This window comes from Tinamus guttatus, unplaced genomic scaffold (genome assembly GCF_059628265.1).
Source record: "Tinamus guttatus ecotype Peru unplaced genomic scaffold, ASM5962826v1 Tinamus_guttatus_pri_ptg000716l, whole genome shotgun sequence".
Classification (NCBI taxonomy): Eukaryota; Metazoa; Chordata; class Aves; order Tinamiformes; family Tinamidae; genus Tinamus; species Tinamus guttatus.
This window is the reverse complement of record NW_028289250.1, coordinates 514,474-538,787: the sequence shown is the minus strand read 5'-3', so window position 1 is coordinate 538,787 and position 24,314 is coordinate 514,474. Positions and strand designations below refer to the sequence as shown.

Sequence of the window (24,314 nt, the reverse complement as noted above, 5' to 3'; positions counted from 1 at the left end):
CATGTAGTGGTATTAAGTGGAAACCATCATACTGTGGCTTTAATGCTACAGTGATGATGATACCATAAGACACACGCACATGGACAAAATGAAGTGTTTTGTTATGGAATCTCCAAAATTGCCTTTTTTCTCAGGATGCATGACGCCATTGAGCATTACTATAAAAATGGAAATTAGTCTATAAATAGAACAGACTAGTGACACAGAAGACTTTTGTAATGGTCATTTTAAACTGATTTTTAAAAATAGTGAAGAGCTTTCTTAGTGCCAAATTTACACATTTTGGACATATTTGTATTGACTCTGAATTAGAACCTGAGGATTCAGTTAGGCTGGAGCTTAAGCCTCAGTTCCTTGGGGCTGTAGGTAAATATTATTTCAAAGGATGAAATAAACCCTATTTGGAATGGAGCCATGCATGTCACCGAGAAAAAAAAAAAGCTGAATGAATGCCCAGAGGAAGGTACCTGGTTAACAGAAGCATCTGCATTAGCCACAGGTGAAGGGGAGCGACAGGCAGGTGGAGAAGAAATTTCACTGTTGGTTCCCTCCTCCCCAGACTCCTCAGTGACAGGGGAGAGCAGTGTGTGACAGCGACCAGCAGTCATCTGCCACAGGAAAAGCAACACCAGAGCACAGGAAGATCAGTCAGTTCCCTCACTTAGGTTGGACTTAGATTGAAAGCAACTGAAAAAATTAACACCTGATATTATTTAGTCATTCTTCATGCTCTTCAATTTAACAGCTTAAAAACTTGATGAATTAATGATTATATTTCCTTGTCATACTTCAGTATGATCACTCTAATACTCCTAAGGATACTCCTGTATCCTAAGGAACTGAAAAGAAAATATATAGGTGGCAGCTCAATAATAGTGAGTTAGAGTTGGCCTAAATGTCATCTGGTACAATCTGCATGTAAAAATACTCTGGAGGACTACAGAATGGTGTAGTATTAGCCTTGATGTCCAGGCATGGTTAGAAAACATGTAGTTTCATGTTTTCAATCAATTTCAGTCACCTAGTAGCAGCATACACTTTTTGCTTCCCTAGTGCTGTTATACAGTGGTAATTCCCAAAATCTCCCCTTCATTTCCATTCAGGCAAGCACAGCAATGACATCATCAAATATAAGGCCTAGGTCAGTACTTTTGCAGCCTTCATTCCCACACACAGCGTAGACTGTCAATTATTATATCAGCTTTTAATAAAAAAAGTTTTTAAAAGACAGACTGTAAACCCTATGCATGGCAACATATCATGAAATAATATTTATTTTGTTTTTCTCTTACTCCTGCCACTTAGTAGTCTCTCAGTGTTTGCTCTGGTATATCTAGGGGTTAAAAAAAAAAAAAAGAAGTAGGTAACATCAGCATGTGTGCTGACATCTGCATGCAAAAGCACTGCATTCGCATCTTCGCATCTTATTGCAGGCAACTTCGACAAGTATTTTTTAGGTAACTTCATCCTATACCATTGAGCCTCGAAAAGCCATATAAAGGAAAACACTACAATAAGGGGAAGCTGTAGCTTGTTTGGTTTGCCACACTCGAGCCATTTCAAAAGCAAAATATAAATGCAAGCTGTGGCAACTCGCTGCACAGGAGTGTTGCAAGGATGCAGAAGAAAGCAGCTCAGCTAAAGAGCACTGAGAGCAATTTAGTGCTTACCATGACCACCGAGGGGTGAGCAGGGTGTGTGGGGAGGAGCTCTGAATCCAGCTCCTCCATTCCTTCCGAAAGCCCTTCTACTTCGGTCACCGTCAGCAGCATCGTGGCGTGTTTTGCTTTCATTGTTAGCATCTTGCACTTTGAATTCAAAGAAGCAATTTGCTCCTGGTATCCTTTGATCTTCTGTGCCAGCTCCTGAGGAAACATTTTTTTTTCCTGCTGCAGAGGTAGCAAATAAAGGCCATCGGACTAGTGGCATTTCAGCTTCCGTGGAAAAGCAAGCTCTCTCCTCCAAGAGCAGCCAATAAAATCATCACGCTGCGTCTCGGACACCCTACACACGCTGCAGCGCGAGCTGAAAAGCAGGATGTTGATTGTGGAAGGAACAGGTCAGGCTGCATCTCGCTGCACAGCGAAACCACAGAGCGTTGAAATGAAACCGGAAAAGTGCTGTGAAAGCCTCCGTATGACTATCGCAGCAGAGAAAAATATACCCTTGCATTCAAGCCTGAACCTAACAGAAATTCTATAAGCTCCAGATTACAGCAAAGGGGAATGTCTCTGGCTCTTTTTCCTTCTCTTTTTGTCTTTTTTCCATTTATCTAAGAAAGACAAAACTCTCCCAGATGGTGCATGCCATGAAAATGAGGTCATGTGATTATCAGAACTGTGAAAAAAGCATCATTCAGCTCTCACCACACAGAATACAATGAACAGTTCACAGTGGTTTAATAAAGACAAATGTAATATGGATAATAACTCACATAAAAGAATAAACACAGACTGGATTGCTTTTTGCAAGTGTTTGGATAGTGTTAAAAGTCTTCAGAGTTAAAAGTGTTAAAAATCTCCAGAGTTAAAAGTGGATACAGTAATGTCACTTGTTCAAAAACAGTTGGCAAATATGGACAAAAGCAGAATCTTTATTTCTGCTTTATTTTTTCTTCAAAATGCTAGTTTTCAAAGAAACAGAAAAAAATAGCTGTTGCAAGAGTCATCCACTACTTCTCAATGAATGATAATTCTCAAGGGCTAAGTGGGAAATCAATCATTATTCAACATAATTTCTTAACTCCATGAATGTTACTGAGATCTAATGTTAATTTCACTGAGTATCTAACATTCTTCTCTCAACTGAAAACAAAGGAATGAAAAAAAGCAAAAAAATACAGGTGGAAAAAATAGGTTAAAAAAGTAATGTAAGCTGATAACACAGTCTATGATTGCATAGACATTTTCTAGTCAGTGTATGTTCATTAAAATTATATAGAAGCATAGAAACAGTTGACTACCTTCTCATATGAAAGTGAAAAGAAACAGGCTTCTGTAAACACAGTTCCAGATACTAAGTGCTGTTATGTACACACAGGGTACTACAGGATTTCTGCAAACCAGGGTGTACTTTCCTGCCTTCTTCCTCCTACTTTATTCTAAGCATAGGTCTGTATATATACCCCTTAAAGTTCATGTGGGCTTCAGTAAGGAAACTGGTAACATCTTTTATTTAATTTAGAACACACATAATAAGCATCTTGACAAACTTGCTTTTAAAAGACATAACAATATAGGGTCCAATATTATATATCCTTTATACATTTTATGACCTTTTCTACAACTATTCATCAAATAAAATATAGGCCAAAAATACGAATATCTGAATCTTTACACTCAATATTTTGAAATAGGCTCTATATGGAAGATTAATTGTACACTGCTTAATGCTATATTCAATTCATGCTTCCTTCACCAAATCCTGTGTAATGTTTTTTTTTTTTTTCTAATAGAAAACTAAATGCTGTCTGAGGAAAATTAACTCCTTATCCCTAAATGTGAGAAGCTTGCAAGTAGGAAACCCGGTCACTCTATGGCTCATGCTATCATGTGTAGTAGAACAAAGCTGCAGACTTCCTACAGATCTTTGGGAGGACTACTAACTACTGGAATTATTCAAGTGGGGAAGAAGCTTTAGGATGGCCCATTTTTAACTCCTTCCTCTATGCAGCATTCTCACCACTTATTGCTGAAGCAACTTCCCCGCATTAGCTGCTCCAGGATGTTTGTCTGGAGAATTCTTTCAATTCCATATTAAAAAGACAGCAGTGTTTTTAAGATACCTGCTCTGCACTTGTATTGCGTAGCTTTTGTAACAACTAGGTAGACAGTGAGCACCGCAATACTGGGAGTAGACTTTTAGGTTATATTATATAATGTAATATGCAAGTTTGTGCATCAAAGATAAAGGAATGGTGCCACCTGGTGTCAGAACGACACATCAGCTGTATATTTTGGATCCCACGGCATATGGCAATATGCCTCCTAACTCACAGGAGCTCTGGAGATCCATGAGTCTAAGCGCAGGACAGGAAAAAAAATCTTCCCAGCAATAATTTGGCAAGAAGTCTTTGGAGTGATCCCTTCAGAATTTCCTTGCAATCTATTCTAGCTTTCCTGTGATTTAGTCCCTTGGTGTTCTGTAACAGAACATTAATGGAAAGGAAATAAGGACTCTGGGATGTATCCATGAATCATTAAATTGACAGCGAACACCTGATTAAATGTTCAGTGTTGTCATTTGGGACAGTCCTTGGTCTGAGGTAAAAGATATAAAAATTATGTCCAGTTATATCCATATAAAAATCTCTTTTTTCTTTTAAGCTCTCCCTTAGTTATATGCTGCTTTAGTTTGTAATAGTAGTGACTACAGATTGGAACACGTTTAACTGAGTTCAGAAAAGAATTCTTTGAACTGCACTAATAGTATGAGTTTCCTCTACAATATTTGTCCATCTGCTCAGCAAGCCTTGGAAGATACCTGAAAAACTACTCAGCAAGTTTCTGAGACTTGCTCAGGAGAAACTTTCTGGGGCAATGAGCTGCCAATGAGCCCATGTTGTTGCATAGTGGTTCTCCTACCTCATGGTGTGAAATCTGGTCCTGGAGTTCCTGGATGTTACTGGTTGCTATTGGCTTGTCTTGGATCTCACGATGGGCATTCTCTATCATTTGCTGTAAATGCTTCATCTCTTGCTCATACTGCTCGTACTGAACCACTGCTTCCTAAAATAGATAAGTAAACAGATAAATTTAAAAAATTATAGTCCAAACATCACCGATCTCCCTTCTGAAGGGTCGCAGACTTCCACCCAGTGAGTGTGCACGCACCTGCATGATGTTGCACTGCTGAATGGCTGTGTGCTGCAGGCGGCTGGCCTCCTCCTGCAGCCTGAGGGCGCTGTGACATATGGGCAGGCTGGTGACCACTTCCTCAGGAATCCTCAAGGCACTCTGGCAGACCTGCACTGCATGCACTCTCGGCTTTAATGACTCCATTTCGGACAACAGATGCTAGAAACAACATCAACGCCACAGTAAATCAGTTTTGCAGAACTCACAAAACATTCAATGTAGCAAATGATAAATAAACAAGAGTTCAAGCACTAAAGCAAACAATGAATTTGATTATTTGGCTGTTAAATGGATTATTTGGCTCTCTGGATTTACTCACGTATTCTTAAGTAAACACTATCTTACAGTACTGGTTAAGCAAAAGGCCTACATAATAGGAATAAATTCATAAAAATCATCTACATTGTTGCTAAATGTCTAAGCATGAAGATATTTCTGTTGATTTATTTTAAAATATCTTAAAAATGCACACAAAGCCATGCAGAAGTCACTTATGAACACATGTATTTTAATACTAAAATCCAAGCTAAACTCCCTGCTGAGACACAGAAGCACTCTCAAAACAGCATATGAATACTGTTGTGTTCACAGTCTTCCTTTGGAAATGTAAACCGTGTTTGAAAATGGTTTGAAAATGTTATTTGAAATTCAAAAGGCAATCAAATGGAACAAAACACAACTGCACAGAACTCTTTCCCCTTGAATAATCATGCACTGGGTGCCATAGCTAATAATCTCTATCCTTTTCACAACATTCACTCAAGCGGTCTGCTCTTATGCGTGAGAGGTAAATATGGAATGACCAGAGAATAGATGGGACCAGTGATCTTTTTACCTTCAGTGGGGAATTTAATGTATTCACAGTTAGAGGAAGGAAAGTAAAAAAAGAAAAAGGAAGGTTGAAAGCAAGGACCTTGTAACACTAGAAAAAGTTTTTAAGTTCAAAAGAGTTAAATCATCTAGTCAACACATATGCCAAAAAAGGATGAAGAGCCTGGCTGTCTCCCTTCTGCTATATTCAGAAAGGTACCTCAGTGTGTCTGAAGTGTATGGTGATGAGAGGATTAGCATTTGCTCTTTATTTCTGAGCCTTTATGAAATACGGTGGATCATCTAAACAGAAGCTGGATATAATGATCTATTCTTTGGAGGCGTCACTACTGAGGTTCTCTGAGAAGCCCCATACTCTGGGGCAAAAAATGCTTATCATGGAACAGACACTTGGCTGTATGTCAAGCCTGGAGCCGGGGGTCTCCAAGGCCTCCTCTCCGGTGAAACAGGTGGGTCGGGGTAGAGCCCCTTTGCATCTGCACAGGATAGTGACACTCACAGAGTCGCGATAAAGGCGATACACGAACAATAATTTCTAATTCAACTACTCTCCGTATGGGTGCTGTGTTTCACTTATATTCTTCAGTGCCATGTACTGAGATTTGGCTGCAAGTCCCAAGCAGTACAAACATTGTATTTAAATCAAGAGGCAAAGCTATGTAAGTTGACCTTTTATCTATACTTTTTTTTCAGATATTAATCTGTTCCAAGGACAAAGTGGACATGCTGATATTTAGTCCGTACTAGAAAACTAGGGCAGTTAGGGGTATGTATTAGCTTGCTGTGAGAAACTCGGAAAGCTCTGACTTAGGTTATTTTTTCTTTTCATGAGGCTGACACCAAAAATAACAAATTAACAAATCTGTATAGTAGGCCAGGTTCAACACAGAAAGCAGCAATAGCTTATGCAGCTAATTCAACTAAACAAAAATACTGAGCTTAAGGAAACCTGAGTCTTTTTCTTATCTTTCCATTTGACTGCTGGTAGACCTAGCAAGTCACAATCTCTTGTATGTTTATCTGTTAAATGGTGAAAATAATCTCTACTTCTTTTTCAAGTGCTTTGAGAAACTGCTGCCAAAAAGCACTGGCTAAGAACTGGTCTATATTATTAGTATTTATATGTTATTTCATAATAGGTTATTTTATTAACAAAATACAAGATAGGCAATTGTATTAATGTAACATCATTATATAATAATTATATAATAATTATGTATTATTTATTATAAAATAAACCAAGCTAAGCTTATTAATATGGATTAGAGTTTGTCTGGAGGCACAAATCTCAGAAAACCGAGACAGTCATTACTAAAACAGCTTAATAACAGATCCGTAAAAGATCAGGTTTCAAATATTCCCCTGAGGGAATCATTTATCCCATTGTATCCCTCAGACCTTTGGCAGTAACTTGTGGTTAGAGTGAGATATGCTGAATCACCTTAAGAAACACCTGCAACAGTCACACTGGGATGTGTTATTCTTTGGGTATGCTCACACTGCTCACAGTTCTAACTTTGAGGTTTTGCCCTTTTACCTGTCTGTGAGAAAGCTGCTCTTTCAAGTTCAGGCGCCCAAGCTCTGGAGAGGACATGGTAGCTTGGGCTTGCTCCAGAGCAGCCTGCAGGGCTCGCAGTTCAACTTCAAATTTCTTCATATCCTGTAACAAATTTGATCCAGAAATGAAAATGCAAAAAAATAAAGCAGTATAAATGTTTCTGTCCAGGTGTTATAACTGTGTCATTTATTGCAATGACAAAACTAGCTGACAATTTTTAACAATGAAAGGTAAATGTTTAAAATATTGGAAAATTAATATTATCAGTCATAAAAGTGTCAGAAAGAAGAGGTCTCCAAGCCAGAGCTACTATTCTAAGTGTCTCTTCCAACTCAAATTCAAAGCATATACTTAATAAAATGATTTCATAGAATCATGGGGCTAGAAAGGACCTTAAGATGTCCTCCATCTTCCCATCATGTAATAAAACTGGACATAGATACCTGTCTTATCTTTAGAGTGTGTTCTTAGAGACTGCAAGCAATGGAGTCCCCCCTTATTTTATATTACATTGTTTTAGTATTCTTTGTTGATTTTTTTTGATAGTCTAACCTGAAGCTATTTTTGTTGCAATGCAAATGCTCTACATACTAACCCACTAACAGCAGACATGAAGGACAAATTCACACATTAGAATAATCCTAATCCAATCTACCGAGTGCTTCTGGTCAGTAGTCCTCATCTAGATGTAGATGGTTGTTCTGTCTAAATATAACAATTTGTCCTTGTCCCTATTGAACACCAGTCCCTTAGCTGTCAGCCAGCATTAAAAAAAGAGTTCTTCACACACACCTTGGCGGCATCTTGGAGATTTGGCAGCCTCACTTTGATAACTTGCTGTAACTCCTCTGCGCGCCGCCCCAGTTCCAACACTTGCTGAGACATTCCTTCAGTGCAGTAGACACTTGTCAGATACTCAATCCTCTTGCTCATGGCCTCAAGATCACCATGAATCTCTCTGGACTCCTCAAGCATGGCCTAAACAGATAGAAATATAATTAAATGCCACTGCTGAGGTTCAAAATAAGCTCATTTTTAAGTAAAACTTCTTCAGCAAACTCTTCAATTCGTACACATTTGTAAACACGTGATTGAATTCTGCTGATTTCCTGTAAGGCTTAAGCAATATACTTAATAACGGGTGTATGCTGAAGTGCTTCAGCTTACAGAGATACAGAACAATCGTGAAGTTTTGGCAGCTGCATTCCTCAATACATTTAGTGGTTTGCTCTGTCTACTTGCCTGTAGCATTATAATCCACACCATTTACAGATGATATCAGGGACAACAGTCATTAATACTGTCTAAAAAGTGGCTAGCAAAGTATTCTTTGGTTAGGTCCACCTGTTATCAGTTCTTGAAGTCGGGGAAAAGTTGTAGCAAAAACAGAAAGGCAACCCATGCAATCCCCAGATTTCCTCAGGATAAATCTCCCAGAGAGCCCTGCTCAGAAGAAGTTGTAATATACCATCCTGTCCCAATATAAATGTGTGTGTGTGTGTGTGTGTGTATGTGTGTGTGTGTGTGTGCATCTATCTCAAACACATAATTCATAGCATTTTATTTTGCCATTAGTGAGACATGAGCTTTCTTTCATTTAATGTCAAAGAAAGACATTACATGAAAACAAACACTATTCTAACTTTAACTTAAACCCCAAGATTACTTAGGGAAAAAAATAACCATGACCTTTTTCTAGAGCAGTATGAGCTGCAATGAGGTACTCAGCATCATACTATCTAGTCAGATCACACTGCTCGAAAGTTCCTCTGAAGCCATCGAATTCGAGTAAGCATGGAGATTAAGCTTGAATCGCATAATTTTAGTCAATAATGTATTGTTATTTCAGTCATAAAAACAAAAGCCTAAAGCAAATTAATCATTTTTAAGACCTGGAAGATAGTAACACAGTCACAGAAACCTATTATTTTTTAGACATTCTTTTTCCTCAAGGAAATGGAACAACAACAAAAAAAGTATAGAAAATAAGTTCAGGAAGTATTTTGCTCCTTGATTTTTGCAGCTTATATAATCACCTGGTAGGCCTTAAACTGATCACGAAGCTGAGAGGCAGAATTCCATGTTATATTACCATGCACTAGGATATTTGCTTTCTCAATCCATTTCAGTACAAACTCCAGCATCTCATTGTACTCTTCCAAATGTGAAGTAGCCTAGATATAAAAGAACTTGTTAAATGTAGGATGCAATTCTGTACATTTCTCAGAGTGTGACAAAATTACTTTTATTTCATTTGTTGCTTTTAATTTTGGGGATCATGTTAATACCTTTTCCTTACTGTTGAATTTAGTTTAACCAATTCTTTATTTATGAAGTTAAAATACATCTGCTTCCAATAAGTAAGCACATCTATTTCAGGGGAAAAAAGGCATCAAAAGAATGCAGGTCATACTGGCAGAGTGCATTGGTGCTCCTTCACATCCCTACAGGATACACTTCCTGCAGGCATTTGAGCCTTGCACAAGTTCCAAATACCTTCTTTCTCAAATTGTAGTTCATTGGAAGCCCGCTTTTTTAATGTCACTCCTTATGTTTCTTTGTATCTTGTTATGTCATTCCCCATAAAACTTTTATTTATAACTTGCTTTGTGTCCTGAGCCCATCATTTTTCCAAAAGGATTTTTTTTTTGAAATACAACTCAAAAGAATGCTCAGCTTTTTGATTCATCCAGTTTCTGGTTAGCAAGTACCTATTAGTTACAATTCTCTTCTCACTTTCCAGGAGAAACTTCACTGATTTTTCTTAGTCTTTTCTATGAATGGTGGATCAAATCCTAGAGTTCAGTATCTGTTTGCAGTGTTTGCCCTGACTTTACATCTTTTATGACAGTAAGTGTATTTCTTAGTGCTGAATGAAAAAGTCCTAATGGTTAAATCCTTTCAAACAAGCACCTTTGAACGGAACTCTTATTTTAATGGCTATTTTTTATTCATCTCTGATAACAGTTTTTCAGAGGGAACTGAAACTGAAAAGAATATAATGAAATAATTATATTTTCAAAGCTTTATACAAGCTTCTTTATGTATGTAGCATGATTTATCAGGCTACTGATGGCAGAACCATAGAAAATACATTTTCTTGCTTTTAGCTAGATTATTTTTGAATAGAAACAATTAGCAAAATAGTTAAGGAAAGGTTTCAGAGACTTAAAGCCTTGAAAACAACAAGAAAAACATCCTTATGCTCCAATATTATGCTCTAGTGTTGCATAAAGACACACGGCATTACAAGGCTACTATTTCCAGGCATTTCTACTGAATACACAAAGTATATTTACTCTCTTTATGTTGTGACTAGAGTAAAACAAACCTTTTCTTTCATATAAAGCTGAAAATATATATAACTATAATAAGACAGAGACCCACAAAAGCATAATGAGATTGTATTTCCTGTCATACAACTGTTGGAAGACAGGTCTGAAATCTGTTCAGGGCACCAGTGGAACAACAAGACAGGTGCTTCATGGAAGAGCACACTAAAGCAGTGTATCTCAGAACCAGAGTTACTCCATCCTCCGTATTTGACCCCAGTCTGTGCCCCTCTCTGAGGTATAAGACCTGGCTGTGAATATGAATACTCATATATGAATACGAATAGGCAGATATGCCGAGGAATGTCCCTTCTTGCATAACTGCTCAGAAAACAGAAAGTTTTCATGTTCCTTCTGCTCCTGTAAGGAAACAACATGGAGGATTTGGGACGGTACCTGACTGAGCTTGGCTGCTCTGTACTCAGCCTGCCGCACAGTCTGCTGCTGCAGAGCAGTGAGATTCCCTATTCTGTTACTCAGCTGCTTAGCCAGAGGGACATTCTGCTCTGCAAAATCCTGGACCGATGCATCTAATTCCACCAACTTAACATTGCAGCTGTCCAATTCTTCACCCAGCATCTAAATGGAAAACAAGAAAATCAGTGAGTCAGATGTGTCGTGTCAGCCTTCTGGTTGATTATTTCTATTCTGATTTAGAACTTCTAAAATCTGTCCAAAGTCTCCAAAATTTATTCCATTTTTTATTTTGGCTGTAAACCAACACCGCTTGTTTAAGCAGGAAGGCCGAACAGCAGGATGTTTGGTCATCTCTTAAATGTGTGCCATTACTTTTTCTTTTCAGACTTGTTGGCTGAAATGAACAACATTTTCCCTATCATACCAAAAGACGGAGTCACTTTAGAGTGATATTAACTGCTCTTGCCCATCTTTCTGTTTGTCTTCAAACTGAATGGTTAAATAGAAGCAGATTTATTATTATTATTTATTTGTATCATATTTACAAAAAGTTTAAAAAAGAAATCTAAAAGATTAGTATTAGACTGATAACACATTTAATGACTACAATTTCTGGGACCAGTGATTTAGGATTTTGGACTTTTTTTCTAGACTCAAGGTAAGTATTTATTGGTTTTGCAATATAAATGAAAGAAACTTCATCAAACACTTAAGACTAAGAATTGACATAAAGGCAGTTGAGGAGGCTTTACTAAATTTTGAGTGACATGGAGGTCTCATCTATGCAACACAGGAGCACACATTTCACTATCATTCTATTTAGTTATTGGAGTCAAGATGATGCACCAATTTCAATGGGATATATTTAGGGGCACTTTTTGGCAAAAATGGACATCTAGATCGTATTTTTTGTAAATTAGGAAAATAAATTGTTATTTTTTTGAAATACATGACATATCTGAGTCTTCTCCTATTTGGTATACTTTGCTTACTTTAAAACAGTAACCAGGCCAAGTTTATCTTTGACTAGTAGAAAAACCTCCTACCTTCACATGATAAACCCTATTTGGCCATCATGCCTCTGTACGGACAAGGATTTCAGAGTGTGGTAAACACTAATAGGTTCAAAAACCCCACAAAAATATCAAGAGAACATCTGTGTTACCCTTAACCACACTAGTAATTCTTATTTACTATTGTATCACATTATATTCAGCAATTGACTAAACAAAATTATATTTATCACAAGTATAGCTGGATTGTAAAGAATGGTCTTTTCAGTACAGATGAAACAAGATTTTGGAAGTCTCTCTCCCTCATATTGCAGTCAGAGTCATTATTTAGAGAGAACAGCATCCTTTTGGCCATGTGACTTGCTTTTGTTCTCAGCTGCTCTCTCTGTGCTCAGTTATGGGCCTATGCACAAGGAGTGTAATTCTAAAAATCTCAGCCAACCCTTATTTTTGCCCATTCTTCTATAACCCTACACTGAAAAAATGTCTCATCACATTTTATCTCATGTGACAAATACATCTTTGGTATGATGGCAAAGCCCCTGTTCAGAGAGTTTATGGTGTAATCAAGTAAAGAAAGCCTTTTCTTACCTTCTGCTCAAGTTTGGCTTGTGCTATATCATTAGTTTTCTTTTTCAGTTTGGAAAGAATAGAATTTAGTTCATTAGCTATCCCCTGGATTTTCTGACCAAAATCTTGATTTAATTTTTTGATCTCTTGAGTTTCTTTCTCTTTGCTTTGAATCTGTCAACAATAAGAATCAAATTCAGTAATCAGAAATCTTTCTTCCTGATGGGAAACTAACTTAAATTTTCATTTAACTTGCTTCAAACTTTCTTTGTTAGCTAAAGTAGGTATTAAGACCACTGTACATAGTCATAGTTCAACCACAATTCGATATTCTGTTTCACTAGGTTATGAAGTCTAAAGAACTACCATAGATTTGTGATGCATTTATTTTCTATCTTTTACCTGATCTTGTATATTTACAAGGGCCAGTCCAACTTCTGCTAAGTGAAGAGACAGTTCAGAAGGCAAAATGGTATAAAGACCCAAATATTTATTCTGTTGTTGTTCAGCCATTTTTTCAACAGTCTGGCGATGAAGAGTAACTGCATCAAGGAGAGACTAAATGACAGAAAAACAGTATTGTTAAGAAATAATGGGAAAAATGTTACAACTGTGTAAACTTAACAAAAGAAGACATGGATCACAGCTTGCAACAATGCTAACTGCTTTCACATTTCCATTTAATTAGTTCTTTAAAAGAGGTTATATCCTGAGATTGCCTGGATTCTCATTTAAGGGTATCTGTCCAGTTCTCTGTATTCCTATGTGACCACATGTGTATGGAAAACGTTGAGTTTTCAGCATCTCCATTTAAAGGCATTTATTTTAGTTTTTTATTTTATTTATTTACTTTGTCCAGGAGAATTGAGACAGAAATTTCACAAGCACAGCTCCCTGTATTTTAGATGAGGAGAAAATTACTGAACTCTATGCTAGATATGTAAATGCACATAATGAAAGTATTTAAACAAAGCTTAAATGCATTTAAAATAAGGCCAATATGACCCATAAATTTACACGTCTAATTTAAATCTGCTGTGGTTCTGAACTGCTTAATACTCAATATTAATCTATCGGATACATTTGAAATGTTATATTTTGGAAGATAATTTGATATACCTGCAATTCCTGAAGTTGAGTATCCACTTCCACATCAGGATTTAACAAATATTCTTTTGTTTCCTGAATCCAGGACTTCACACTATTAATCTCCATTTCAACCTCCTCGCGTTCCTTTAGCTCCTGTTTCACCAGCTTCATGCCTTTTTTCACTTTCTGTTGCATACTTCAGAAACAAAAAACAGTAACTATTTGCGAAGGATATTCTTCATATTTATTTCTAAAGCTAACTTATTTATTATAACATATATTATTCAATATTGTTCATATTTGTTTCTAAACACATTGTTTTGTCAAAAACTGTTAAATAGTAAAGAGAATGATGAATAGCTACATGTCTAGAGTAATTGCTGCATGTCCAGAGTGCTGCAAAAGGCCACTAAAGCAGCAGACATTCTAAGTTTCTCATGTTCGTTCTCCAGTATACCCCATTTAATTAGCAGCTTTATGCATTTTGATATCTAGTGCACATTTCATCTGAACAAATGCAAATGTTTAAAACATTGACATCTACATCTGAGCTCATCACCACAGGCTGTTCTTAATGGAAGGAAAAGACAATTCTAAGGCATGATTTTGGATGACTTATCATTATCCTATAGAGAAACTTTTACAATATATCAGAAACACTTCAGCTTAGACCTCTCTATTTCCCCGCATTTTAATGCAGTAAAGGCTGTTACATAAGTTTCTATATTTAATGCAAGGCAGAATGTTTATGCGCTAAAATACATGCTCCTGCTTGATGTAAATAAAAATAATAGTAAAAATTAATGTTTCCAAATTAATAAATGCTCCTTTAAAATGTAATGGATATTTAAGTAATCATTGTCATTATTAATGATAATAAAAATAATGAATGAACTTTTATTAATGATTTAATTGTAACATGCAATTTTTTAGTGAGTCTCTATATATTGTCTTACTTGTGGCACCGATCTTGCATTGCTTTGATTTCTTGCATGACTGGTAGCTCTTCCTGAGCAGGAGGATGCAATTCCACATCTTGAAGCAAGCTCACAGCATGCTGCTTAACCAGGCCCAAAGATGACAGCTGGTGTTCCACCTCCAGAAGGAAACTGCTGTGGTAATCCAGGAGTTCCAGGAGCTCTGTCTTAGATGCTTTTTCTACTGAACTTTCAGGTAAGCGACCTTGTAGCTCATCTATTGCTATGGTTGCTTTCTGAATCTAAAGAAAGGGATGGAGTCTTGACAAAATTAAACTAAAAAATAAGTAAATACACTGACTCCAAAAATGCTAAATCCAGTTCTGTATATTTAGACTCTGTAAAACAGCTGTGGTATAAAGCTGATGCAACAGTTTCTGTAGCAGAAATAACTGTGCACTTTAATGTTGATAAATGTAGCTGGCCAGCCTTAGCTGCACAGAGTAGACTAGAATATGCTAAGGCTGTATTTTATTGAGTGATGAATAGCTCCTTCTATTTTTAGCATTTATTATTTTTATTGACATAGGACCCAGAGTTCTAACCCAGGGCAGACACCTATTTGTCATGAGTCACATCTAACCACAGCTTATCTCATTCCCAGAGAGTCTGCAATCTGAGCATGAAATAGCAGACAATGACAGATAAAAACAGACTGGTAGGATATAAAGAAAGAGGAAGACATGATCAGTGAGCAGTGAGAGGCAATGATATCAATGTACAAACTTAGGAATAATAACACTGCACTCTTCAGAAAAACAAAAACAGAGATTAATTTTATACATGCTGAGGAAAGGAAACAAAGATAAGATTCTCAAGAACTAGCAAGTTCTCAAGTGCAAGCTTTGGAGGCAGTAGTTCTAAACTAAGATGTTTCTTGGGTGGTCTGAGACAAACTACTGTACTTACAATGCTCATCTTTCTCTACCAAAAAATGATTAGTAATAAAATTGATTTGTTTCACAAGAATTAGTTATAATATGTACTCAAAGTTTATAGTAGGATGTGTTAAGTAGTGAGAACCTACGCACAGTTACAAAAAGAATTAACAAGACAAAGAGTTACCTTATCATTAAAACCCTTCCATCCCCGCACTGCATCCTCCAAAATTTTTTCTTGTTCTTGGGCTACATTCCGGAGCCGTGTCCAGCGCTGCCAAACTGTTGTCATTGATCTGCTTATAGTTGCCTTACTGGCATCACTGCTAACTTTTTCCAGCTGTGAAGCCTGTTCTTCTAGGGCCGTGATTTTCTCATGGAAAGAATTCACCACAGATACAAGGGTCTGAAAAAGCAAAAATAAGCACTAACATTTCTTTGTTTTTGTAATACAAATAGTAATTCTTTAATACCCTGTACGTAGCTAAGCCATTTCCATCCATTTTTGGCAAAAAAAAAAAAAAAGGAGGAGGCGAGTTGGTTAGATCTCACTTTGCTTTTCACATGCAGTATATTAGCTACAGCTATCTGAGGGACTTTGTCCAGAATGCAGTTCTCCTAAAGCAGTGGTAATGCGGAGCATAGATGATTTTCTTTTCCTTGCTATCCATCCCTTCTTCAAAAGTGAAGGAGATGAGTATTTAGTAAACTTCTCATAGCAAAGGTTCCAATTTATAGGAGAGGCTAAGAAATTAAGAAGGCCATTCAGATCCTTAAATATATATTTATGTCATGTTTTTGTATAGTGCTTTTTATATGCCCTAGACTACAAATACATCCTCATGAAGCTAATGGACAGGACAATCTTCTTCAAAGAGACTTGAAGGACTGTGAGTTTTAAAAGTAAACCTTTTTGATATGAAACAAAAAGAGGCAATTCTATGATCTGAATTTTGCCTCAGGTAGTCAAAGGACACCAGATTGTCACAAACCTCTTTGCTCAGTCCTCTACAGTCACAATATACTTTACAAAATACCTGTCCACATCTCTTGATAGACTATGATATATTTAAGAGCAACTTCAGATTGCCACAAGTAGGAGGACAGAAATTTATTTTCATTGATGGGAATAGGACTTCATATCTTTTTCCAGTATCTTACCTTATGTGTTAACAATTTCTCTTCAGCTTCATGAGAAGAAGCTGCTTTAGCAACTGAGAATTCAGATAATTTTTTCTCAGCCTCATTCATCACTTCAATAACCCTCTGTCTTGCTGTCTGATACTCCTGCCACTCAGAAGAACACCTTAAACAAATGGTAGATCGAAAGAATAATTTAATGTGATGCAAAACTATTTGAAATCAGGAGTACTGTTTTCAATTTAATCATTTTTGTTATGCTGTTATACAGTATTTTCCAAGGAAAGAAAGTATTATTAGGAAAGAGCACGCATTAAGAAGCTTATTCTGATCGCCAACTGTGTCTTAGACACCAACCATAAACTGCAGTCACAAAGTCAAACTTCGCATTTAATAGCCCTTAATGGACTTTTCTTCAGTGAATTTGTCTAAGTTGCATTTTAAACCCATTTAAATTTTTGGCATCCAGAATATTTTGGAATAAAAAGTTACATAGTTATGCTGAGTAAAAAGTTATTTTCCTTTTTTTCAAAAGAAATTGCTTCAATTTCCTTTGCTACTCTGTATTTCTTGTATAATGTTGAATAATGGACAACCGTTCCCTATTAATTTTCTCTGTATTGTTCAAAATTTCATATAACTTTATCATAAGTTACTTAGGGTCATACAGTTAGTGTCAGTAGAGAAAAAGAATCTAAGAATTCTGAATCCCAATATCCACTTCTTTCATCAGGAGCACACACATTTTACAGAACTCCAATTAGATGACAAATGTTGTAATTTCTTTATTTCATCCCCCAAATGTTTTGAAGGAAAGAGAAGGAAATAAAAATCAAAAGAAAGAAAGAGGAAATACCTTTGCAATTGTTCTTTCTGGGTGTCAGCTTCTTGTTTTGCCCCTTTGCCCTTTTCCTCCAATGCAGCTACATCCTGCACCAGTTGCTCCCTTGCTGCAGCTTGGATAAATGGCTCCATCTCAGACACCAGGCCCTGCAACTCCTTCAAATGATTACTGAATTGCCTTTCTGTGCTGAAAAAATCAACGTGGTTTCTTAGGTTCTCCTCAGAGTTTTCAACATCAAGACCATTCCTTGCTAACTGTAGAAATTCCTGAGCATCCTCAAGCCAGTCATTTGCTATCTGCATCACTTGATAGTATCTTTGGCAGAGACTATATAGTTTATTCAAGGTAGCCTGAAATAAAAGTGAAAATTGTATATAGGATCACAGACATAACAATCCACCACAGCAACAAAAATATCCTCAGCAAAGTTTATGGATTTTGCCTATACTTGCATTCTCTTCCCTTTACTAGATCTAAAATACAAGTCCCAAAAGGTCACATGGAAGCAGGTTTTCAGTAACTTTGCATTTCTGCATGCATGTATATATGCATATTGAGGAACTCTTCCTACAGTCACCCATGGCAACAAACTGCAACCTAAGATGATTTATATATATATATATATATATATATATATATATATAAAAGAGAGAGAAAGTATTAAGATTAATCTTTTCATGCTAATTACATGTATCAACACATAAAGCTATATTTTTTTGAGTTTGGTAAGCAGGAAATTAACAACACTGAGGATGCACAAACCTGTCTCATGTTTATAGCTTCCTGAACTTCACCATCAAGTTCTGTCAGCTCAGCGAGAGTGTTTTCCAGGTCAGCAGGTATAAGCTCTTTGGCTTTCATATATTTTTCTTTCTCTTTACTGCTTAGTGCATTCATTATTCTCAGGCTTGACTGTACTTCTTCCTGATGTATCTGAACCTTTCGGATTTCTTCTTGGATATTTTGCAGTTTGAGGTCCAGACTTAATGTTCCACTAAGTTCTGCTTTCACCCACCTCAACCAGTCAAGTGAGCGACAGATTTCTGTCTGAAAGTCTATACTTTGCACAAGTCTGTTCTCACACTCCATAACTGTGTCACCAATGGCAGCTTGCAATGACTTTAGTGTCTCTTGCCACAACTGCACCTGGTGTTTGGTTGTCTCACAGGCAGATGGGTCAAGCTGAGGAGAGAGGCCTTCTAGATGTTCAGTTATCCGCTTCAAAAGGATCCCCGAGTCTTGCAAGCTGCCTGCCAGAGAGTGGTATATTTTCAACTTTTCTTCTATTGGGAGCGTTTCCTCATTCACTTTTATTTGTTCTTTCTGCACTGTCTCTAGTTGTGTCTTGAGCTGCATACACATTTTCTCATGTTCCTGGCATGCCTCTATTGTGTCTTCCAGAAGGTTGATTTTCTGTTCTATTTGCCTTTTCAGCTTATGATACAGTGTGAAAAGTTTTAGTATTTCATCGGGTTGCCATGGCTGGCCAGTGCTTCGAAAGGTCTCCTTCTTCTGGTTTAGTTCATCCACCGCTGCACCAAGGCTCACCAGTTCACCTAAGAGATCTCTGTAAGTCTGCTGGAGTGACACAACTTCTTTGGCCAGAACAGCAGCTGGAGCTTTGTCCATATTAATAAACTGATCTTCCAGTTCACTCAGAGCTTTTGTGGTCAACTCAATCAAAGAGGCATATTCTTTTCGGGCATAAATTGCTTCCTGAACCTTATAGAATTTATCTTTTGCCAGGGAAATGACAATATTGAACTGCTGAGGAAGCAGGTTGAGCTTTTCCTCCAGATAGGAATAATCCACATCATTAAGTGATGGCAGGATTTCTTGGCCATCTCTTTGCAGTGCAAGGAGCAGATTTTCATATTCTGGAGATTGCTCAAGAATCTGTTGATATTTTGCAAGCTGAGTGTATAGTTCGCGGTTACTATTCATTACATTGACTTCTGGGAACGTGACAATATCTGCTTGTTTTAGCCAATGGCAGGCTTTATCCAAATCTTCTTTGAAATATTTCCTGGAAACGATATTTTTCTCAAGTTCTAACAATCTCTGGTTACACTTTTGTAAAGCAGTGTCATATACATTCTGTAGTTCTTGCAGTTTACCTAACACTTCGTTCTTTTCTTGTTCAGTTGCTTCTTTCATTAAATCCCTTCCTTGAGCCCACAGCCCTGTGACTTCATTCTGACAGGCCTTCAGGTTAGCTTGGGCATTCTTACAAGTCCTGATCTGTTTGTTCACATCTTCAGGCAACAGACAGATGTGTTCTGGAAATGTTACCTTCTTCTCATGTTGGTGAATTTGGTTTGTAGCCTGAAATACTGACATGAAAAACTGAGTCTTTTCAGACAGTGCTTTGTTCAGGTGCTTTCTCCTCTGGCCAACCAGGTCGCTGAGACAATCTATGTGGTGCTGTGCATCGGAAAGTGCTTTTTGCAGCTGCTGCCTTTCATTGAGTCCTAAATTGGTCATCACCCTGTCAGCATCCTTCACAAGCGTTTTCAGAGCAAGCTGCTTGGCTTCAAGCTCACTACAAACGGTAAGATGATCCATGAGAAGACTCTGAGCCATGTCTGGAGGAGGGCTCTGTTTAAGAGCCTCTGAGATAGTAGGTTGCTGCTCCTCTGCCCATTCCATTAACTCCTGAAATTTGGAATGCACCAAACTGAGCTCTTCTAAAGTTGCTACAGAAACGTGAATTTTTCTCTTCACAAGGTCCTCCAACTGAGTCCAGCGTTGCTCAAAATGACCAAACTGCTCTTTTACTAATTCTCTGTCATCAAGATTCAAATGTTCTATCATTTTTTGTTTCTGATCTTTCAAATCTTCAAGAGCAAATCTCCTCTCCTGCAATGCCAATGCCAAGTTTTGCAAAGCTTCAAGATGTACATTTGTGCTCTCAGCATCAGATCTGTTATCAAAATACAGAGAAGAAAAAAGAATGACTGAATCCTACCCTCAGGCCGGAATTTAAAGGTGAATTATAAACATATTTTATACTGACATCATCACAATTTAAATACAAAAGGCTTTCAGATTCTTTTGAAAATACTACTGAACATTAATTAAAAAGTCTAACATTTTTATTCCTCTCTCTCATCTGCAATAGATGGGCTGACCATCCAAATCAACATGACTCATATAGTGAATACTGGCTATATAAGAACAGCAAAAGTAATGAAGTCCAAGACAATCTTGTCCAATGACTACAATAACAGCCAAAGTAGATTCCAAATTTTTGCACATATAGCCTGTGTGTTTATGCTATATATGAATGGAAAACAATTGCAAAAATTTAGTAGTGGTAACTAGGCTATAAAGGTCTAATAAACAGAACACTGACAATGAACAAAAATGAAAAAGATCAAGCAAAATGGTCTAAGTACTATAAAGAGCAACAAATGTTATAGCCTGAGATGAGACCAGTCAGTACCTGCCTTAAAGACTGATGGTCTATCTTCTCAAACTCTATTTCAGTCTAAGCAATTTTGTTTTAATTAATGAAGAAGACTAGGTTTTAATTAAGCACAAAATAAAGGGGCTTTTTAGCAGTTCCAGTTTAGAGAGACTTTGTAAATAGCTCTTTCATTGTATATGCGGCATGTAAGCTTTTGTGTGCTACTCCTTTTTTACCTAGCCAAGTTGTCCCACTCTTTTGTAAACTTTTCCAAGAAAACTTCTACTACATTCATGCGATCATGGTAATCCCCAGTCCTCCGCAGATCCTCCTCCCTCTGTATAAGCAAACTGTGTGCCTGAAGGCAGAGGTCCAGCCACTGGTTGCTAAACTGTCCTATTTCCTTGTGTTCAGGTGATTCCTGGCCTTGCGTTAGTTTGCTCATCTTCTCAGTCACAGCAGTGAGAGCTGACTGTTTAGACTGCAACTTCTGACTGAATTCCTGGAAGAGACAAAAGGCAAAACCTATATGGGGATACATATTCAAAAATACGAGATGGAATTTAAACAACAACTCTGACACATATATAGTGTATGGGGACTAATTATCTGCTCAGGCGTATGTACCTGCAGCAGTGTAAATTCTCCCTTTCTCCCCACCCTGAACTTTCTCTCCAACCTTCTCAGGGCAGAAGGAGGATAGCAAACCGGGGCGGTTTTCCTGTGCTGCTGACACAGAGAAAGCACTACCATGTCACATCCTGTTCCCTCGGCTCCTGGTCTGGCACAGCTTCCCTCCATATCTCATAGAATGTAGGATAAAGGTCTCATGAGAATTCATTCTGCCAAAACTGTCTCTCCTTCACTTTTATTTCTTTTATAATGGAGATTAAAAATAGAAGCCAGAGCCCATGAGTCAGTCAGCCCACACCCTTGCTTTGTTTTGTTCCTAGTCCAATAGCGATCATTATCACTGTAATTACTGAAACAAAGACAATGATTATTCAGGTAGCATTGCTATATGACTTAATAAACCTCAGTAGATAAATGATCTCACCTGCACATAAATTTCTTGCTGAAGTCTCACGAATCCAAAAATAAATTATACAATGCACTGACAACTAACATTCACCAAATATCTTTTTCATACTTACATAATACAGCATAAATATAATTCTCAATTTCTAGTTCAAACAACTAACTAAATGACCATGCCCAGCTCCAGCATTTTGCTGGGATGGCATCTTTTCACTGAGGCCTGGTAAGAGTTCTGGATGAGAGACTGCAAAAGCTTTTGAGACCGCCTCAAAAGGTTCTATCTGAATATGCAAGGAAAAAACAGAAGAAAAATACACATTGTGTCACATTTGATGGAACAGAAGGTACCTGCCATTCATAATAAACCTGATTGGAATAGTGAGGAAACAGGCTTCTGCCTCTTCAGGAGTCCTTTAATGATAGGTCAATGATAACAGGTCTTAGCCCAGCACTGTTCTGATAACTTCAAGGCCTGTGACTATGTTCGTAGGCCAGAGCATGAAAATTAAGTGGTTTGTACCTTTCACTTAACTCCAAACATAACAGAAACAAACAAACAAAAATGTAAAACCAAAGCACTTCTTCATTTAACAAAGAAATTATTTTTTTCTGTTTCTTCTTGTTACTTTATTGGTTTGTCCTAGATACCTATAGAATGGAAGTGGAAATTCTCTCTTCTCTAAATGAGCAAGAGTAAAAGAAGATCTCACATTTAAGGCTAATTAGATTAGCTTTTTATTATATCTACTCTCCAGTTATTTTCAAAATTTGCCAGCATCAAATAGTTCTCCAGACTGGTTTTGAAACAGATTTAAATAATTTACAAGTATTGGAAATGAAAATCTTAGGGAACATAAGCAGCAGATCTTCTCTTTAATTCCAGTGCAATAAGCAAGTAGCATATTAAAAGTGAAAGTAAACCAGAACAGTACGTGGCAAACTGTTCTGTATTAAAAAAAAAAAAAAAAAAAAACAGGAAAGTATTAATGTAACAAGTTTTGTTTTCCTACAGCATCAATACGGTCTTACCTTCCTCTGTCTTCTCTGCTCTTGTTCTTACAGAATTAGAACTTATTAGTGATTACATGTAATACTTACATACAATGAGTATTACAAAAAAATCAGCTGCAGGATGAACTTTGTCTTCTATTCTTAACCCACAGACTCCTTACCTTAACCTGGAGTACCATATTCTGAGCAATATTAATTTCCAGTTCTGCCCGTCTCCTTTTCAAATTCTGTAGCTGCTGGTCTGCATCCTGGAAATATATCCAGAGCTCAGCCTTCATTTGTTTGATCTCTTCCCAACCTTGTGCCAAATACTGTGAGTGCATTATCTGTTGCTCAATCTAGAAAAATAAAGAAACGAAAAAGAGTAGGAACGCTTTAATGCAGCTATTTTTGGAGAATGGAAGATGAATACCATTCTTTCTGGGAGCATGATCCTGTACTCACAGCAAATTCCTGTACTAGATTCTGGAGGGGCTAATACTATTCACAGGAAAAAAAAAAAGAAAAGAAAAGAAAAACTGTCAAAAGTCATAAAAATCAGACCTATCCAAGGAAATCTGTGGAAAAAAAAGAAAGAATTATGACTCACTCTTGAAAGAAGCAAGTATATTTATATTTGTATGTATTTCAAAGTGCTCTAAGTTTGTTGTTAAAGATTAAGTTAACTGTATAATTAATCTATTTCATGCCAAGAATACTACTGGACTGTGCCCTGAATGCCTTTGCAATGACCAAATGAAATATACTTTTGCCTAATTTGCCTACAGCGGTTCTTTTGCCTATATATCTTTTGTAAAATGCCAGCAAGAAGAATGCTTACCCGATCTGAGCCCATCAATCACCTTAAACCAGTAATAACAGAGCTTAATTTGCTCCAATTATAGCAGTAGGATGCCTTTAAGGTTTAGACACTCAAGCAACAGCTTAATACATCTCAGTACTATCCTATTTGTGACTCTCTAATGTTTCACTGCTTCATGTATAAAAGGAGGATCTTGCTCTGATGTTTGGGATGCCATTTAGCTATTCAATACTTGGACTGCATTTGTTTTTATGAATTACATTGCTTTCTGCAATTTGTTTTTCTGCTATGGAGTATAGTTATCATATGTATTAGATTTTTACTTTCAGTAGAAGTAGTTTAAAAAGATTTGTGTTAAACACTAAAATTTCCGTGTTTACAACAAGGATGCTATTAATATTTCTTTGCTAATAGCTCCTGCGCTTATGATTTTGTTTTAAAACTCTTCAACTACTTGAAACCTTAAAAAAATGAGATTCATTTCCATAAATTCATATGCTGAACTAGATGCGCTCTGTGAGTAAATTAAATAGGTTTATTGGAAGGGAA

At 37.0% G+C, this 24,314-nt stretch overlaps 1 protein-coding gene across 1 annotated transcript in view; it reads right to left on the bottom strand.

The window, feature by feature from the left end:
- The window catches only part of SYNE1 (spectrin repeat containing nuclear envelope protein 1), a 230,181-nt gene that overhangs the window by 86,849 nt on the left and 119,018 nt on the right, over positions 1 to 24,314 (bottom strand). The window contains exons 73-90 of the mRNA XM_088537041.1: positions 23,125 to 23,301; positions 21,151 to 21,416; positions 18,268 to 20,428; positions 17,518 to 17,855; positions 16,683 to 16,827; positions 15,709 to 15,927; positions 14,623 to 14,885; positions 13,697 to 13,862; positions 12,980 to 13,135; positions 12,599 to 12,751; positions 10,974 to 11,156; positions 9,282 to 9,419; positions 8,038 to 8,223; positions 7,225 to 7,347; positions 4,833 to 5,015; positions 4,584 to 4,727; positions 1,671 to 1,865; positions 468 to 608 (exon numbers count right to left, since the gene is read on the bottom strand). Coding sequence (XP_088393167.1) covers positions 468 to 608; positions 1,671 to 1,865; positions 4,584 to 4,727; positions 4,833 to 5,015; positions 7,225 to 7,347; positions 8,038 to 8,223; positions 9,282 to 9,419; positions 10,974 to 11,156; positions 12,599 to 12,751; positions 12,980 to 13,135; positions 13,697 to 13,862; positions 14,623 to 14,885; positions 15,709 to 15,927; positions 16,683 to 16,827; positions 17,518 to 17,855; positions 18,268 to 20,428; positions 21,151 to 21,416; positions 23,125 to 23,301 — 5,337 coding nt within the window. The remainder of the gene's footprint in view (positions 1 to 467; positions 609 to 1,670; positions 1,866 to 4,583; positions 4,728 to 4,832; positions 5,016 to 7,224; positions 7,348 to 8,037; positions 8,224 to 9,281; positions 9,420 to 10,973; positions 11,157 to 12,598; positions 12,752 to 12,979; positions 13,136 to 13,696; positions 13,863 to 14,622; positions 14,886 to 15,708; positions 15,928 to 16,682; positions 16,828 to 17,517; positions 17,856 to 18,267; positions 20,429 to 21,150; positions 21,417 to 23,124; positions 23,302 to 24,314) is intronic.